At 37.9% G+C, this 18,847-nt stretch overlaps 1 protein-coding gene across 1 annotated transcript in view; it reads left to right on the top strand.

Moving 5' to 3' along the window:
• The window catches only part of ANKIB1 (ankyrin repeat and IBR domain containing 1), a 166,589-nt gene that overhangs the window by 109,997 nt on the left and 37,745 nt on the right, over positions 1-18,847 (top strand). Inside the window, exons 7-8 of the mRNA XM_007939818.2 lie at positions 3,744-3,888; positions 7,895-8,061. Of these exons, the coding sequence (XP_007938009.1) occupies positions 3,744-3,888; positions 7,895-8,061 (312 nt within the window). The remainder of the gene's footprint in view (positions 1-3,743; positions 3,889-7,894; positions 8,062-18,847) is intronic.

The raw sequence follows: 18,847 nt of genomic DNA, 5'->3' as shown, positions 1-18,847 counted from the left end.
GGGGGAAAAGAAGAAGAAAAAAAAAACACCTTAAATTTAAAAAAAAAAAAAATTACAACTAGGCACAGGGAAAAGAAAAAATGCTGAAAACTAGGATCTGGGAGGGGAAGATTAAGAATAATAATAAAAAGGACAAAAGTTTTAATAACATTAGTTGTTTTAAAACAGACAAATACAAGCAAAGTAATCATCAGAAAAAAGAAAGGGAGAAAAAAAAAATTAAAATTAAGGGGGGAAAAAAATCGATGAGGATAAGGCAGGGCACCCAGGCTCCATCTGAGCACACAAACTCTGATGGAGTTCCTGTGGGCCCAGCAGGTAGGTGGTAGTGGGGGATGGCCACACCTCCGTTCACCAAGCAGGTGTGGGGTATAAAAGTAGAAAGTGGAGTGTTTGTTGTACCTTTTTAGTCTTGCAGGTCCCAAGTGTCCTTGGGGTTGCTGGAAAGCAGAAGGTGTTTTTAAGCCCTGGGTATCTGCGAGAACACTGTCTCTTTAAATATCCGAAATAGTCAAGCTGCTTTTTAAAGCTTCAAAATGGTGGCACCCTCCAGACTAGCAAAAGTCCACAGCTCAGCCCGTCTTTCTCTTCACCTTCTCCGTTTGTTCCTCAGCCACTGTGCACAGTCCTCCATGCAGTCCCTTGCTAGCAGGGTGATTTTTAGGTTAATTCTTAGGTCCTACCACCACTCGGGAATCTCCAAGCTGTCTGTGCCATCAGGATCGCTCAGGGTCGCTGCCAGACCGCAGCTCCGTCTATCTCCTTTTTTTGGTATTTTCACCCAAATTCTTCTGCTAGTTAGGGTTTAGTCCACTTCTATATCCTTTCCTTCAAGGCTCAGGGGTCCAGGATTATCTTCTGTGGCTGTGTTAATTGATTTCCCTTTTCTTTGTTGAAGAGGGTCTGTACAGTCTTTATCCCTAGTCTGCCTTCTTGCTGGATCTCCTTTTTTGGTATTTTCATGCAAATTCTTCTGCTGGTTGGGGTTTAGTACACTTCTATATCCTTCTCTTCAAGTCTCAGGGGTCCAGGATTATCTTCTGTGTCTGTGTTAATTGGATTCCCTTTTCTTTGTTGAAGTGGGTCTGTGCAGTCTTTCTGCCTAGTCCGCCATCTAACTGGAACTCCACATAAACCATTTTGTCAAGGAACTTTGAGGTCAAAGAAAAGTAAAGTAGAACTAAAACAGTTGACAAGGAGTTTTCAGAATAGGAAAAATTTGAGCAAATTTATTGTGCTGAGAGTAAGAGTCATTAGATAGTAAGCAGTTAAAGATGGAGAGGGGAGGCTAATGTATAGTGCAGGTCCCAGAGCAGGCCCGCAGATTTCAGGATTAGCCTGGCACTTAGGAGGAACCCTTTCCTCACTGAAGTGAGTTGGAGGGACGCAAAGATAACAAAGTATGGAGCTATGTTATAAGTGTGTTAGAGAGGCCATTGAAAGAGGAATTCTGTTCAATGCCTGATAGGAACTCTGTTTTCTGAAGTGTCAAGATGAGGGTGTGGAGGAAGGAGATAGAGCAGTGGAACAGGTCTGTTACGTCTCAATGAGGTGTTTTATGTTTTTTGGTAAGTGAGGTGGAATTACGATACTAAGAGAACTAAAAGGAAAACATATCATAGTCAGTAGAATAATCACACTGTTGATGGTGATGACTATAGAGTTATGACTTAATTGCCTGGTTTTACCATTTATTCTCTCAAGGTTTAAGTCATTGATGTAATCTGCACTTGAGAAGTTTGTTTGGTTCTTGGTTTTCCCATAGACAGTATTAAATAATAATAACAGTAATAATCCTTGCTAAGATTTGTGAAAGGAACTCTGATGGTACAGCAGTTAAAGCATTTGGTTGCTAATCACAAGGTTAGTGATTTGAACCCAACCAGTCAGTCACTGCATGGGAGAAAGATGAGGCAGCCTATTTCTGTAAAGATTTACAGCCTTAGAAACCCTGTGGGGCAGTACTACTCTGTCTTATGGGGTTGCTATGAGTCAGAATCAACTCAATGGTAGTGAGTTTGGTTTTGGGCTTTTTTAAGATTTATGAATTCTTACTCTATGCCAGGCACTGTGCAGGTATTCACATGCATTATATCATTTATTACCAATACATCCTGCATTAGCAATATGTAGCGTCACAATAAATGGAGAAAAAATTTAATTTGTCAAAAATTTCATATTACTTGGTTCCACAATCAACATCAATGGAAGCAGCAGTCAAGACATCAGATGATATATTGCACTGGCAAATCTGCTGCAGAAGACCACTTTAAAGTTCACCTAACTCAACCATGGTGTTTTCATTCACCTCATATGCATGTGAAAGCTGGACAGTGAATAAGGAAGACTGAAGAAGAGTTGATCCTTTTGAGTTGTGGTGTTGGTGAAGGATACTGAAAGTACTTGAATTGCCAAAAGAACAAATAAATCTGTCCTGGAAGAAGTACAGCTGAATGCTCCTTGGAAGCCAAAATGGCCGGACTTTGTCTCACCTACTTTGGTCATGTTGTCAGAAAGGACAATTCTCTGGAGAAGGATATCATGCTTGGTAAAGTGGAGGGTCAACAAAATGGGGAAGGCCTTCAATGAGATGGATTGACACAGTGGCTGCAGTGATGCGCTCAGATATGGCAAGAATTGTGAGTCTGGCACAGGACTAGGCCTTGTTTTGTTCTGTTGTACATAAGGTCACTATGAGTTGGAGTCGACTTGACAGCACCTAACAATAACAACATCATTTAATCTGTACAACAATCCTGTGAGGTACATACTATTATCTCCATTTTACAGATCATGAAACTGAGGATCAGAAATGTTAAATAAAGTGCTTAAGATAATAAAGCTTATTGGTGGCAGACCTGGAATTTTTTAACTCAACATCCCTGCTCTTAACTACTTAATTTACCTTGAGCTAGATTTCCACCCCTTTCCAGGATGCCTTTTTCCTACTACATCAACTAGTGTACCTAGATAGTACATAAAACTCATTTTAATATTCTTCTAAATTAAATATTATGGTGAGAATGGCCAGACTTCGTCTTACCTACTTTGGTAGGTTATCAGAAGGGACCATTCACTGGAGAAAGATATCATGCTGGGTAAAGTGGAGGGTCAACGAAAAAGAGAAAGTCCCTCAACAAGATGGATTGACACCGTGGCTGGAATGATGGTCTCAGGTATAGCAAGAATTGTGAGGCTAGCACAAGACTGGGCAGTGTTTCGTTCTGTTGTACATAGGGTTGCTATGAGTCAAAGACAACTTGACAGCACCTAACAACAACAACAAATGAAATATAAGGAGAATTCAAAAAGGCATGCTATATTTCACTGCCAACCCAGAAGCTTATTGAATTAGCTATGGTTAATTTCTGTACCATTGTTCCTTTTTATTTAAAACCGAAGAATAATGAGAGTTAATTGTGACCTTTCTAAGGTACTCATTTCTGAGTTTTTAATGTTAAATAAAAATATTGTTTCACATATTTAGAAAGGATATGGCAAAACATGAATGATTATACATATATTTATTCATATATATATATGTAAATCAAATGAATGGCCAGGCAGATAGTAAGTAGTAATGTTTGTGAATTATATGAATGAATATAATGGTTAATGATACTCTATACTTTATTCATTGGTATTATTTTCATTATAATCTAACAAAATTCAGCATGAAGAATCATTTCTTAGCAAATAAATTTCATACTTACTCTCTTTCTATCAATTAATAATTTTAATAGGTTTTTGAATCTGAAAATTCAAGAAGGTGAAGCTCACAACATTTTCTGCCCTGCATATGATTGCTTCCAACTTGTGCCTGTGGATATCATAGAAAGTGTAGTTTCTAAAGAGATGGACAAACGATACCTACAGTTTGATATTAAGGTACATTGACAATTACCTGATTTCTTAATGGTAATTTTATTAAACCTATAATACAGATTTTATGTTGCTTTTTTTTTAATGCATTTTATTGCAATATAATTTATGTACACAAAACTAAAGTGACATGGGTCAATGCATTTTTTCTGCAGTGTTCTCTCCCTTACCCTCTCACCCCTGCAATCAACAAAGAAAGTTTCCCTCCATATATAAACCTTTCCTTGACCCTCCACAACAATGAACTAGTACTATATTTGTCCTTCTGTGACTGACTTACTTCGCTCAGCATAATGTCCTCCAAGTTCATCCATATTATATGGTGTTTTGCAGACTCTACATTATTCTTTAGTGCTGCATAGCATTCCAGTATGTGTATGTACCATAGTTCGGTCATCCACTCTTCCGCTGATGGGCACGTAGGTTGTTTCTGTTTTTTTGCTATTGTAAATAGTGCTGTGATGAACATGAACGTGCATGTATCTGTTTCTATCCTGGCTCTCACCTCTCTAGGATATATACCTAGTAATGGGATTGCTGGGTCAAATGGTATCTCCAATTCCAGCTTTATAAGGAATCGCCATATTGCTTTCCACAGTGGTTGTGTCACTTCACAGTCACACAAGCAGTGTATGAGAGTTCCAATCTCTCCACATCCCCACCAGCATTTGTTATTTTCTATCTCATTGAACCTTGACATCAGTGCTGGGGTGAGATGGTATATCTCATTGTTGTTTTGATTTTCCTCTATCTTATGGCCAATGATTGTGAGCATCTTTTCATATATTAGCTGGCCACCTGAATATCCACCTTGGTGAAGTGTCTTCTTCATGTCTTCTGCCCATTTTTCAATTGGATTGTTAATTCCTTTGGTGTTGAGACGTTGCGGAGTTTTCCATAAATCTTAGAGATAAGTCCCTTGCCAGATATGTAATTATCAGCAAATATGAATTTGTTGCTGTCATTTTTGTCCTGTGCTTTTTCATTGTGTCAATTTCTTTGTTCCATATAATTTTCTATGCTGAATTCGTTTTGTTTATGAATCATGTTATCACTTCCTTCATCGTTATTGTTTTAGTATTTGCTGAATATTTATGCTGGTTCTCTTTTTTATTTTGATGTGAAGGTGTAGAATTTTTCTTTCAGGTTACCCTCTGATTTATAGTTTTCTTTCCAAGTTTAGAACAGTGCATTCTATCTTGTAGTTGTCTTGACTTCCCTCCTATCTAGAAGGTCTGTAACGACACAGATTTTTTTTCCCTCTTTTTGGTTTGTAGTTGTCCTCATTTGTCAGTTGGTGTCTCTGGTTCCCTATTTACAATCCGAGCTTAGTCTTATTGGTTGCCCCTTGTAGGTAACTTTTCATTTTTCCCGTGCTGCTTCATGATTCTTTCTTTGTCTTTGGTTTTGGTAACTTTGATAATAATATGTCTTGGTGTTTTTCTTTTGGTGTCTATCCTGTTTGGGGTTCATTGGACTTCCTGAATGGATATATTCTCATCTTTCATCATATCCGGGAAGTTCTCCTCCAAAAAATCTTGGACAATTTTCTCAGTGGTTTCATTTTTTTCTTCCTGTTCTGGAATTCCAGTGACACTAGGTTATTCCTTTTGATGGTATCCCACATGAACCTTAGGCTTTCTTCATTTTGTTTTGATCTTTTTTCTGATTGATCCCTTTCCAAAGAAGTATTCAGGTATTTGTCTTCAATCTCATTAATTCTGTCTTCCATTGCATCAATTCTACTCCTTTGCCCTTTCAAGGTGTTATCTATTTCTGACAGTTTAGTATTAATCTTCTGGATTTCTATCTGTAGATTTAGAATCATTTCTAATTTTTCATTTATTTTGTCATTTTGTTCTTGTATTTTCTTCCAAAATTCTTCCAGGGTTTTTGTCTGTGTTTTCCTTGGTCTGTCTCTCAATCCTTTGAAGATACCTAAATATAATTCTTTTGAATTCCTACTCAGGGAGTTCCAATGCTGTGTCTTCCTCAGGGATGTGTTTTGGGTCTGTATCTTGGTCCCTTGTTTCTCCTGCTTTATCTTGCTCTTTTGTGTAGACTGTGATGCTCTGTTGTATCCGAGGCATTGTGACATTTTTGTTTTTATATTTAATTGGTGATTATATGTTGGAGTGACTTGCCCACAATTTTTGTTTTCTTTGTTTTGTTTGTATGTTATCTACACAAGCAGGGTTCTGTACTGTGCTCCTCTATTCACTAGTTGACAGAACTTATGCACTCATTACCTGTCTCCTTTCCTTTGTCAGCCTCTCATATGTCCTTGTCAACCCTGGCAAACAGAGCCTGTCTTCGGTCCCTGAAATCCGAATGAGAATACTATCACTTTAAAATCCAAAATGGTTGCCACTTGTAAACATTCAAAATGGCTGCACTCTCAGTCACTTTAAATATCCAAAATGGCTGCCCCTTGTGAACATTCAAAATGGCTGCACCTTTGGTCACTTCAAATATCCAAGATGGCTGTCATGTATAATCAATCAAAATGGCTGCGCCCTCCGGACAGCAGAAAACCCACAGCTCAGGTTGTCTCCCTCCTTGCTGTTTCCCTTCCTACTCATAGGCCACCAGAGCAGTTGTCCCTGCAGCCCTTGGTGACCGGGACTGATCTTTAGGTCATTACTCAGGTCCCAACACCACTTGAAAATATTCAGGCTGTTGGTTTCATCAGAGTAGCTGACAATCTGCAGCTCCGTCTATCTCTGTACTCACTGTTTTTGTTCAGGTTTTTGCACTAGTTGGTGCCTAATCCACTTCTGTGTAGTTCCTTTCAAAGCTTAGGGTTCCAGGATTATCTTCTGTATCTCTGTCAATTGGTTTCTCTTTTCTTTGTTTAAGTGGGTCTGTGTCACTTGTCTGCCTAGTCTTCCATCTTACTGGAAGTCTTATGTTGCTTTTTTTAAAATATCACATAAAATAATGGTCTTTGACTTCTCTCTCTCAAAAAAAATTGAATGAAAGATAGTGGCATCCTGATTTAAGCTAGAGCCTTATAGTAGTAGAAGGAAAAGTAAAAACGAAAGCAGTTAACTAGTAAAGTAGTTAATTAGTAGTTAACTGATTAAATTATTTCTCAGAACAAAAGACTGATTTGCATATTGTACTTTTCTAACTAATTAATCAGGATAATCATTCAAATTTCTCAAAAGACATTATATTGTATACTCCTAAGGAAAAGTATTTAGAAATAAAGATCATCAACTTGGAAATTTATTATTTTTGTTTTCCAATTAGTAGTTTCGTAAATGAATTAGAATGTTTGTCTTTTTTTCTATCATCTTTATTTTCATTCTGGAGTGTATACAAATTACTTTCTCTGTGTGTAGAATTTAAAAGGTACATTTTAACTGCTTTTTTAAGATTGTCCTAAACTCTAATATATGAATTTTAAAAAGAACTTTTTTAAAAAAAAGATTCTGTTGCTTCTTCAGTATAGAAAGCACCATAATAATGATTTTTGTGAATTATTAGGGTGCCATTTTGCAATGTACTGTTCAAATGCATCTAATAATCACATAAGATTCTATTAATAATTATATTCCACCAGAAAAGTGGCACATAGTATGAGAAAACATTTTAAAAACTATGTATTCTCTGGGCTGGCGGTTCAAACCCATCCACCACTTCTCAGAACGAAAATGGGGCAATCTACTTCCGTAGTGATACTTTCTCGGAAACCCAAGGAGGGGTTGCTATGAGTCAGGTCTGACTAGACAGCATATAACAACTATGTAAATACTTGCTTTTTTTTTTTTTTAATCATCTATCTGGTATATAGATTAGAGAGAATATAAATTTTTAAATGATGTTGTTAGTAAGATTATTATTAAGGTTTTTCTTTCTTTCAAGTACTGTTTTAAATATTTCTTGAGACTGATGGCTCTTGTATTTCATTATTTTTTGCTTTCACATAAATTACCACAGGTATACTCTATATTAGAATTTATAGTTAAAATATTTTCTTTTATGTTTGTTATTGCTTTTTGAACAGGCCTTTGTTGAAAATAATCCTGCCATTAAATGGTGTCCTACTCCTGGCTGTGAAAGAGCAGTGAGGCTAACAAAACAAGGGTCAAATACATCTGGATCTGATACACTCAGCTTTCCATTGCTGAGAGCACCTGCTGTGGATTGTGGGAAAGGACACCTCTTCTGTTGGTGAGTATGAGACAAATTGGGATCAGGCTAACCACCTTTCTAACAACTTTTAAATAGACTTTGTATGTTGAATCAGACCTTTAAATTACCTTGTTGTTGTTGTTATGTGCCATTGAGTCGGATCCAACTCACAGTGACCCCTCCTTGGGTTTCCAAGGCAGTATCTCTACAGAAGTAGATCGCCCAATCTTCCTTCCGAGGAGTGACTGGGGGTTTGAACTGCCAGCCTTCTGGTTAGCAGTCAAGTGCCTTAGGCATTATGTTACCAGAGCACCTAGTAACTTTATATTATTTTTATTAATATCAAGAATATGTAATAGTTCACTATTTATTGTGTGCCAGGCAATATGCCTAATCTTCTTTGTATATTGAATTCACCCAACAATGCTATGAGTTGGAATTGCTGTTATCCTCATTTTACAGGTGAGGAAACTACAAGCACAGAGAAGTTGACCAGGGTTATGCAGCAAGGACATTACAGAAATGGGATTACAGTTCAAACTGTGTTTGATTCCAAACTTCAACTGTAGTACCAAATTGTTGATCATAAACTAGAAAGTGTTTGGAGAATTTAACTTTTCATCATTAAACAAAAGCTTTTATAATGATTCCTAACCAGAGGTACACAGAATTACTGTGGAACCTTCCAAATCTTCATTCCTTGCAAATGATATTTTGATTCAATAGGTTTTGGAAGGGGAGTCTAAAAAAAAAACAACTTCTAAATGATTCTGATGCATACATAGTCCTAGTTAGGTAGTCAGGAACCACTGATGACAGTCTTTTTGTATCTCATGTTTTATTTAATTTTTAGTGCCTGAGTAAGTAGCAGATATATACAAATTAATGATAAATTAACAATGGGTAGGATATGTAACTGTGTATACTCATTTAACTATGTATTTGTCTGTCATCAGCATTTCACTTTATTCAGAAGAGATTTAATGATAATTAATTGTTTTGTTTTAGTTGATTCAATGATCAGAAAGGAGGCAATATTTATTCTGCATTTTGCTCTTTTTCAGAATTTATCCCATGTGTATTAGATAGGCTTTGTTGTTGTTAGGTGAAGTCCAGGCGACTCATAGCAACCCTATATACAACACAACAAAACACTGCCCATTCCTGTACCATCCTCACAATCATTGCTGTGTTTGAGATCATTCTTATAGCCGCTGTGTTAGTGTACCCCATTGAAGGTATTCCTTTTTGTCGCGGACCTTTTACTTTGCCAAACATACTGTTCTCCAGTGACTGGTCCCTCCTGATAATACGTCCAAAGTACATGAGACAGAGTCTCACCATCCTGGCTTCAAAGGAGCATTCTGACTGTATTTCTTCCAAGATAGATTTGTTTGTTCTTTGGACAGTCCATGATATATTCAATATTCTTTGTCAACATCATAATTCAAAACCATCAGTTTTTCTTCCCAGGTTGTTAATGAGTCTTCCTCTAATCCTGATGCCATGTTCTTCTTCATATAGTCCACCATCTCGGATTATTTGCTTGGCATATGGATTGAATAAGCACCATGAAAGGATGCAACCCTGACACACACATTTCCTGATTTTAAACCACGCAGTATCATTTTGTTCTCTTTGAATTACTGCCTCTTCATTTATATACAGGTTCCCCATGAACATAATTATTTTGGAATTCCCATTCTTCAAAGTGTTCTCCATAATTTTTTATGATCCATACAGTTGAAGGTCTTTGCATAGTCAATAAAACACAGGTAAACATCTTTTTGATATTTCCTACTTTCATCCAAGATCCATCCGACATCAGCAGTAATATGCCTTATTTCACATCCTCTTCTAAATCTGGCTTGAATTTCTGGCAGTTCAATGTTAGTGTACTTCTGCAACTATTCTTGAATTATCTTCTGTAACATTTTACTTGCACGTAGTATTAATGATATTTTTGATAATTTCCACATTTTGTTGGATCACCTTTCTTTGGAATGGGCACAAATACAGATCTCTTCCAGTCATTTGACAAATAAGTGTCTGCCAAATTTCTTAACATAGACGAGTGGGCACTTCCAGCATTGCTTACGTTTCTTGAAGCATCTCACTTGGTATTCCATCAATTCCTGGAGCCATTTTTCACCAGTGGCTTCAGTGCACCTTAGACTTCTTCTTTCAGTACTGTCAGTTTTTAATCATACGCTACTTCCTGAAATGGTCGAATGTTGACCAATTATTTTTGGTACAGTGACTTTGTGTATTCCTTCCATCTTCTTTAGATGTTTCCTGTGCTGTTCAGTTTTTTGCCCACGTAATCCTTGAGTATTGCAACTCGAGGCTTGAATTTCATTTTATTTGTTTTTTTCTAAGTTCTTTCAGTTTGAGAAATGCCAAGCTTGTTCTTTTCTATTGGATTTGTAACTGCAGGTCTTTGCACATGTCATCATAATGCTTTACTTTGTCTTCTCAAGCCACACTTTGAAATCTTCCATTCAGCTCGTTTATGTCATCATTTCTTACGTTTGCTTTAGCTAGTTTCCATTTCAGAGCAAGCTTCAGAGTCTCTTCTGACATACATTTTGTCTTTTCTTTCTTTCCTGCATTTTTAATGACCTTTTGCTTTCTTCACATATGATGTCCTTGATGTCATCCCACATCTCATCTTGTCTTTAGTCCTTACTGTTCAGTGCATCAGATCTGTACTTGAGATGGTCACCAAATTCAGATGGAATATACTTAAGGTTGTGGTTTGGGTCTCATGGACTTAATTTAATTTTCTTCAGCTTTAACTTTAATTTGCATATGAGCCATTGATAGTTTGCTCCACGTTTGGCACCTGGTGTTCAGACTGATGATATTGAGCTTCTCCTTTGCCTCTTTCCACAGGTGTAGTTATTTTGATTCACATGCATTCCATCCAGCAAGGTCCATGTATATAGTTGCCATGTGTATAGTTTATGTTGTCGAAAAGGGTATTTGCAATGAATAAATAGTTGGTCTTGCAAAATTCTATCTTGAGATCTCTCACGTTGTTTCTATCACCAGTCATATTTTCTAAATACCAGTTCTTATTTATTTCCAACTTTTGCATTCCAGTCACCAGTAATTGTCAATGCATATCAATTGCATGGCTCCAATAGTGAGCAAGGATTGTGAGGCTGGTGCAGAACTGGGCAGTGTTTCGCTGTGTTGTACATAGGGTTGCTATGAGTCAGAGCCGACTCAGCAGCACCTAACAATAACACAACATAGATTGCATGTTTAATTAATTTCAGACTGCAGAAGTTGGTTTAAAAAAAAAAAAAAACTTCCATTTCTTCATCTTTTGCATTAGTAGTTGATACATAAATTTGAATAATAGTCATGTTAACTGGCCTTCCTTGTAGGCACATGGATATTATCCTATCACTGACAGGGCTGTATTGCAGGATAGATCTTGAACATTCCTTAGAAAGGCTTAAAGTGGGTATAATACTCTGCCTTTTACTTATATACCTGTCAGAAACCAAAATCAAATTGTAGGACTGTTAGATTTTAAAAAGGCATAGATATGGAAATAACTGTATCCTGGAAGGTCATTTTCTTACCCTCATCATCATTGTTAGCTAAATATTTATTGAGAAGACAACCTAGGAAAAACACTAACTCAGAGTTAGCAAACTACCATCTACAGGTATTTTTGAAAATAAAGTTTTATTGGTACACAACCACACCCATTTGTGTCACTTTGTTTACACTTTGTCTATGGCTCCTTTTGGGCTATAATGGCAGAACTGAGTAATTACAACAGAGATATATGTAGATAAATAGATATATGTATATGTTCATTCTAGGAGTTTGACGTTACCAACTTCACCCTCAAAGCATTAATTTTTAGTCTTTATTTTTACATTTTTAGTATCTGTGCTTATTTATGTACTATAAATGCTTTGTCTGTAATTAGAAACTCTAAATAGGTCCCCAAAACTATGGGTCTTAGACACTCTTCAAGCCTGGAACTGAATTCACTCATAAGGCTCAACTTTCAGCCAAACTATAGACAGGTCTTTAAGGTGAACATTAACATCAGGGAAGTACATACTCTCTAGAACAACCAACCATATGAGATTAAAAGAGCCTCATTGTCCAGAAATAAAGCTCAGGAGGCAGAAAGGGATAGGAAAGAAGGGCGAATAGAAATGATCAACACAGGCAGGTAGTGAAAAGAGTGCTGTTAATTGTAGGGATTGCACTCAGTGTCTCAAATCAAAATGTATATGAATTGTTTAATAGAAAAGCAATTTGCTGTGTAAACTTTCACCCAAATCACAGTATAAAGGGGAAAAAAAGAAATTCTAAGTAAAATTGGTCACATGTTGTCTGATGTTCTTATCTCCTGTTTCAAAGAAAAGCAAAATCTGTTTCATACCAACAGAAACTTTACAAGAGAAATATTTATAACATAAAGACATGTGAGTCTGGTTTTGCTTCTTTCTTTCCCCAGAAAGCTCAGAAATAAGTCTCTAAAGATGATTATAAAAGCAATGGCAAATGGCAATAATAATAACTTCTTTTAAAAGAACATATGCCAGAATCATATGAGAGCCATCCTTAAGAGATATCTCTTTGCATATAACTGAATATATTCATTGTTGGGACAGAAATGGGAGTGAGCATTTCACTTCCTACCACAGGAAAGTCCTTTCTGTTGTAACCTGTACACCATCAAGTTCTATACCCTTCATAGCTGGACCTAAGATGCTTGTACCCATAGCCTACATGATTGCAGTTTCTCTGATCTGCCAGGCAAAATTATCCTCAGATGGTGTTCAAAACATGATTGGGCTTTCATTTGAGCCAGTGGCCTTCTTTCCTCTGTTTTTCTTTGTGTTAAGGTTACTATGTAAGGTCTCTGCTGTCTGAACTGACACAAAATCTCCCTGTTCTAAGGCAGTTCTTTAAAATTTGTGGTTAGAATATTTCTTGGCCACCAAAATCCTAATCTGCCAGGAGAATAGCTATCGCCTCAGAATTTCCTCTGGCTCCTTTAATCACCACTGTCTCCATTGGAAACTGAGAAACTTACTTGGAATTCCTCTTCTAAAAACTGTACATGGTCCAACATATTTTATTCACCAAAATTAGTGGCAGGAATGTTCTAAATAATAACTCATTGTCATCAAGTTGATTCTGACTCATAGTGACCCTATAGGACAGAGTGGAACTGCCCCATAAGGTTTCCAAGGCTGTAAATTGTTACAGAAGCAGACTGCCTCATCTTCCTCCCACAGAATGGCTGGTAGGTTCAAACCACTGACCTTTTGGTTAGCAGCCAAATGTGTTAACTGCTGTGCCACCAGAGCTCCCTAATAGTAATGTGGAGTGTTTTAATATATGACCTTGCAGTAGAGCATTTATTTACTGAAACTAGCTGGACAGTGAATAGAAAGACCAAGGAATTGATACCTTTGAGTTACGGTGTTGATGAGGAATCCTGAATATATCATGGACTGCCCGAAGAATGAACAAGTCTGTCTTGGAAGAAGTACAGCCCGAATGCTCCTTAGAAGCAAGGTGGTGACACTTAGTCTCATGTAATTTACACCAGTCCCTGGAGAAGAACATCATGCTTGTTAAAGGGTCATCCAAAAAGAGAAACAAGATGAATTGACACGGTGGCTACAACAGTGAGCTCAAACATTGCAACAATTGTGAGGATGGCACAGGACCAGAGAGTGTTTCATTCTGTTTTACGTAGGGTCTGGGTCCCTATGAGCCAGAACCAACTTGACAGCACCTAACAACAACAATGATGTGAAGAATCTTTAAAATAGTGAGTGTCACCACCACTTGTTGTTAGGTGCCATTGAGTCAGCTCCAATTCATAGTGACCCTGTGTACAACAGAATGAAACACTGCCCAGTCATGTATCCTTAGTATACCTGAGCCCCTCGTTGCAGCCACCATGTCAATCCATCTCATTGAGGGTCTTCCCCATTTTCACTGACTCTGCGCTTTACCAAGCATGTTATCCTTCTCCAGGTAATGGTCCCTTCTGACAACATGACCAAAGTAGGTAAGACAAAGTCTGGCCATTCTTGCTTCTAAGAAGCATTCCCACTGCATTTCTTCCAGGACAGATTTGTTCATTCTTCTGGCAGTTCACGGTACTTTCAGTATTCTTTGCCAACACCACAACTCAAAAGCATCAACTCTTCTTCAGTCTTCCATACTCGTTGTCCAGCTTTCACATGCTATGAGGCTATTGAAAATACCATGGCTTGTATTAGGCGCACCCTTGTCTTCAAAGAGATGTCTTTGCTCTTCAGCCCTTTAAGGAGGTCTTTTGCAGCAGATTTGCCCATTGCAATACAATGTCTGATTTCTTGACTGCTGCTTGTCTTGATTGTAGTCCAAGTAATATGAAATCTTTGAAAACTTCAATCTTTTCTCCATGTTTTGTGATACTGCTTATTGGTCCAGTTGTGAGGATTTGGATGCTTTTGCATAGTAAAATAAAACACAAGTAAATATCTTTCTGGTATTCTTTGCTTTCAGACAGGATCCACCTGACATCGACAATGATATCCCTCATTCCACATCCTCTTTTGAATCCAGCTTGCATTTCTGGAAGTTCCCTGTCAACATATCGGTGCAACTGTTTTTGAATTATCTTCAGCAAAATTTTACTTGATTATGATACTAATTGTTCTGGTTACCTAGCGCTACTCTGACAGGAATATATACCATAAATAGGATGGCCTTAACAAACAGAATTTTATTCTCTTACAGTTTGGAGGCTTTAACTCTAAGTTCAAAGTGCCAGGCTCTAGGAGCTGGGTGAAAGCCCCTCAACCTTGGGGTCCAGTTCTGCCTCCTGCTGCCAGCCCACTGAAGCTAGAGGCTTTCCTTCACTCAGACAGGTGCTGGCTGCTGAGGCTGCCACGCCCAAGGTTGACAAATAAAAAGGCACAGTCCCGATGTTACCAAATCACACGGCAGGCCATTAATTCAAGTCCATCGTTAAGTCCCAAGGTCGGCAGAGCATGGCAGGCTGCTGAACAATGACACGGCTACATGCAGCGTTCAAGGTGCCATAAGCTCGAGACTATCCCCAAGGCTTCTGCTTATATACAGGAAGCAGACCACATCCTAAAGGCAGCTACTCAGCTACTTGCAGTAGATTCCGCCATGGAGTTGATTACCAGTCTCATCATGGGGAATACTACATCCAGCTGCCCAGCCACTCAGCCATGCCCAGCCAAGTTGAGACACAAACTGAACTACCATGCTAATGATACTGTGGAATAATTTCTACATTCCATGGGATCACCTTTCTTTGGAATGGGTACAAATATGGATCTCTTCCAGTCAGTTGCCCAGGTAGCTGTTTCCAGATTTCTTGGCATGAACAAGTAAGTGCCTCCAGGACAGCATCTGTTTGTTGAAACATCTCAGTGGGTGTTCTGTCAATTCCTGGAGCCTTGTTTTTCACCAGTTCCTTCAATGCAGCTTGGACTTCTTCCTTTAATATCGTTGGTTCTTGCTCATACTCCACCTCCTAAAATAGATGATTATCAACCAGTTCTTTTTTGTATAATGACTTTGTGTTTTCCTTCCATCTTTTTCTGATGATTCCTGCATCATTCATATTTTGCCCATAGAATCTTTCAGTATTGCAACTCAATCCTTGAATTTTTTCTTCAGATCTTTCAGCTTGAGAAATGCCAAAAGGTTCTGAACTCCAAGTCTTGGCATATTTCAGTAAAATAATTGACTTTGTCTTCTCTAGTTGGATTCTGGATTCTGTTCAGCTCTTTTACCTTGTCATTTCTTCCATTTGCTTTTGCTACTCTCCATTCGAGAACAAATTTCAGAGTCTTTTCTGACATCCATTTTGGTCTTTTCTTCCTTTCCTATCTTTTTAATGATCTTTTGCTTTCTTCATGTATGATGTTCTTGACCACTAAGGAACAAATTTTAACCCATGATAGGAAGGTTTGAATCATAGTAATATACTTGATGGGAAATCCCATACCAAGTTTCTAGTCCACTTGTGTTTCTAGTGCATCTGAGTACATGTCCAGACCTACCAAGCATTTGGGGGTTCTGGTGGTGTAGTGCCTAAGGCATTAGCCTGCTATCCAGAAGGCTGGCGGTTCAAATCCACTAGCCGCTCCTCAGATTGGGCAATCTACTTCTGTAGTGATAGTGCCTCGGAAACCCAAGGAGGGGTTCCTGTGAATCATGTTTGACTCCACAGCAGTGAGTTTGGTTTGGTTTATTTTATCAAGCATTTGGGAGAAAACTCTGAAAGTGAACATTAAAGTTGTCATTGACGCATTCTGTTTACCTCTGACACCCACTGTAAGGAGTTTGATAACACCTGCTCCCTTATTAGAATCATGAATCTTAATTGAGTCAAAGCAATAGTTTCATGCTTCATGTCCCTCTTTACAGACCTCACAGATAAGGGAAAAATTCTCCAAAAATCCTCTGAGCAAAATAAGTATGATTATTCTCATTTTTGAACATAATTTGAGTCTCTTTTTCTCTTGCAAAATCAGAATGTCAAGCCCTTAGCTTAATAGCTTTGATTCTGGAAGAAAATATTTTTTTCAGACTGGCAGTACCTAGTTATTTAAGAATCAAAGTCTTGCCAACTAACAAAACATTCCCCAGCTCTTTGGAGGCCTGGGAATGAAAACATGATGGCATTCATTTGGTAGAGTTCGATCCTGAGACCCTGTTTAAATGCCATGTCTAAGCTATACAAAATAATATACCCATCTGTCTAGGTTCAGTAGTGTCCCCTACACTTCTTATCTTCTTGAAACCTCAGAATGTGACCATATTTAAAAATTTAGTCTTTGCATATGTCATTAGTTAAGATGTGATCATAGTGGATCAGGGTAGGCCTTTAATCCAGTATGACTAGTGTCTTTATCAAAAGAGAAGAGACACAGAGAAAAATGTCATATGAAGTGAAAGCGGAGATTGGAGTGATGCATCTGTAAGCCAAGGATTGCTGGCAACCACCAGAAACTAAGAGAAAGGCATCAGATTCTCCCCAGAACCTTCAGAGAGAACATGGCCTTGCCTATACCTTGATTTTGGACTTGTAGCCTCCAAAACTGTGAGAGAATACATTCCTGTTTTTTCAGTCCACCCAGTTTGTGGTAATTCCTAGGAAAACTAATATACCCTCTAAATAAACACTGTTTCAGAGTTCAAATTACCAAGTTTCAGTGGTGCACATGATTGACATTAGCCAAGGAGACACAGGATCTGACTTTAAGACTTGGCTTGGCCACTAACTAGCTTTGTGACTTGGTGACAAGCAGGCTTGCTCCCTTATAATCATTTTTATCTGATGTCGTCAATATAAAGAGAACAAGTTTTGATGTCAAACTATTTGTTTTCGAATCTAAGCTCATCTACTTACTATCTGTGTGACCTTTGGCAGGTTACTGAACCTCTCTGTGCATGTAAGATGAGAGTAAATAGTACCAATTTTAAAGAGTTGCTATGAGGATTAAATATATCAGTACATGTATGGTATTTAAAACATTGCCTAGTATATATTAAGAATTTTAAAATATTAGCTATTATGAGAAAATGTTGGTTGAAGGGGAGAATCATAAAGTTAGGATTTTATTTATTCACTCAGGTTTAGTTACTAATAAAGTTGTAAAATAACAAGTCCAGATCAGTCTCATGATCTGAAAATTGCCAACTTCTTGACAGCAGTTTCTTCCCTCAAGTAATGAAGCTGAGAACTTTAGCTGAAGATTTTCCCTTTTCCGGAATCCTCCTGAGCCACTGTACAGTCCTGATTGTGTGTATTGATATATTTTCAAGGAAAGAACCATCCCTTCATCTCTCTTTCTTTTCCCTCTTCACCTCTTGGTGTTAGGTTAACCATCCAATCATATTTGGACAAGATTAAGGATTTTAGCTTAGACAATCATTTTTTTCCTCGATAATCTACTAGGGTACTTTTTCTGAAAAAAGAACCTACTCTGTTGATGTCTCTAGCTTAGTTTTGTTTGTCTAAGTACCAAGATTCCTCTCACATTCACTGTTTTTACTGGTATTTGAGATGTAGCATCAACAAGTACCAGGTCCTTCGGAGTACCTGTCACCACCGTTGATGTCTTGGTTAAAATTTTCTTCAAGAACTTAGCTCTCCAGTATCTGTAAAACATTTCAATACTATCTTACTCTTCTCACAATAAGTGCTCTTACTACTGCTACATAATTGAGATTATCAATCATCTGTTATATCTGATGCAGTGGTAAAGTGCTTGGCTGCTAACTGAAAGGTTGATGGTTTGAATCCACTAGCCACCCCTTAGGAGAAGGATGTGGCAGTCTGTTTCTGTGAAGATTTACAACCTTGGGAACTCTATAGGACAGTTTGACTCTGTCCTGTGTGGTTGCTGTCAGAATCAACTTGATGGCAACTTGTTGTTGTTGTTTTTCGTTTATTGTGTCTAGTAGCATGGTCATTGCCATACTTTGAAGAAGTCCAGGCTTATTTTCCCAGATACCTTAGTTTTCAAAGATACTTAATTGTATTAAATGACAACCTCTAATTCTCTTCTAATTCACAGTCTTTGCTTCAGCATCTTCTTTATATCCTCTTAGGATACATTAGAAACTTGTTGTTGTTGTTATTTACCATTCAGTCAGCCTCAACTCATAGCAACCCCTCCTTGGATTTCCAAGGCAGTACCACTACGGAAGTAGGATTGCCCAACCTTCCTTCCGAGGAGTGGCTGGTGGGTTTGAACCGCCAGCCTTCTGGTTAGCAGTCAAGTGCCTTAGGCACTAT

This window comes from Orycteropus afer, unplaced genomic scaffold, assembly GCF_000298275.1.
Source record: "Orycteropus afer afer isolate SDZICR_OR568_19922 unplaced genomic scaffold, OryAfe1.0 scaffold00063, whole genome shotgun sequence".
Classification (NCBI taxonomy): domain Eukaryota; kingdom Metazoa; phylum Chordata; class Mammalia; order Tubulidentata; family Orycteropodidae; genus Orycteropus; species Orycteropus afer.
Note: the sequence above shows the minus strand (reverse complement) of the source record. Positions and strands in the feature narration are given on the sequence as shown.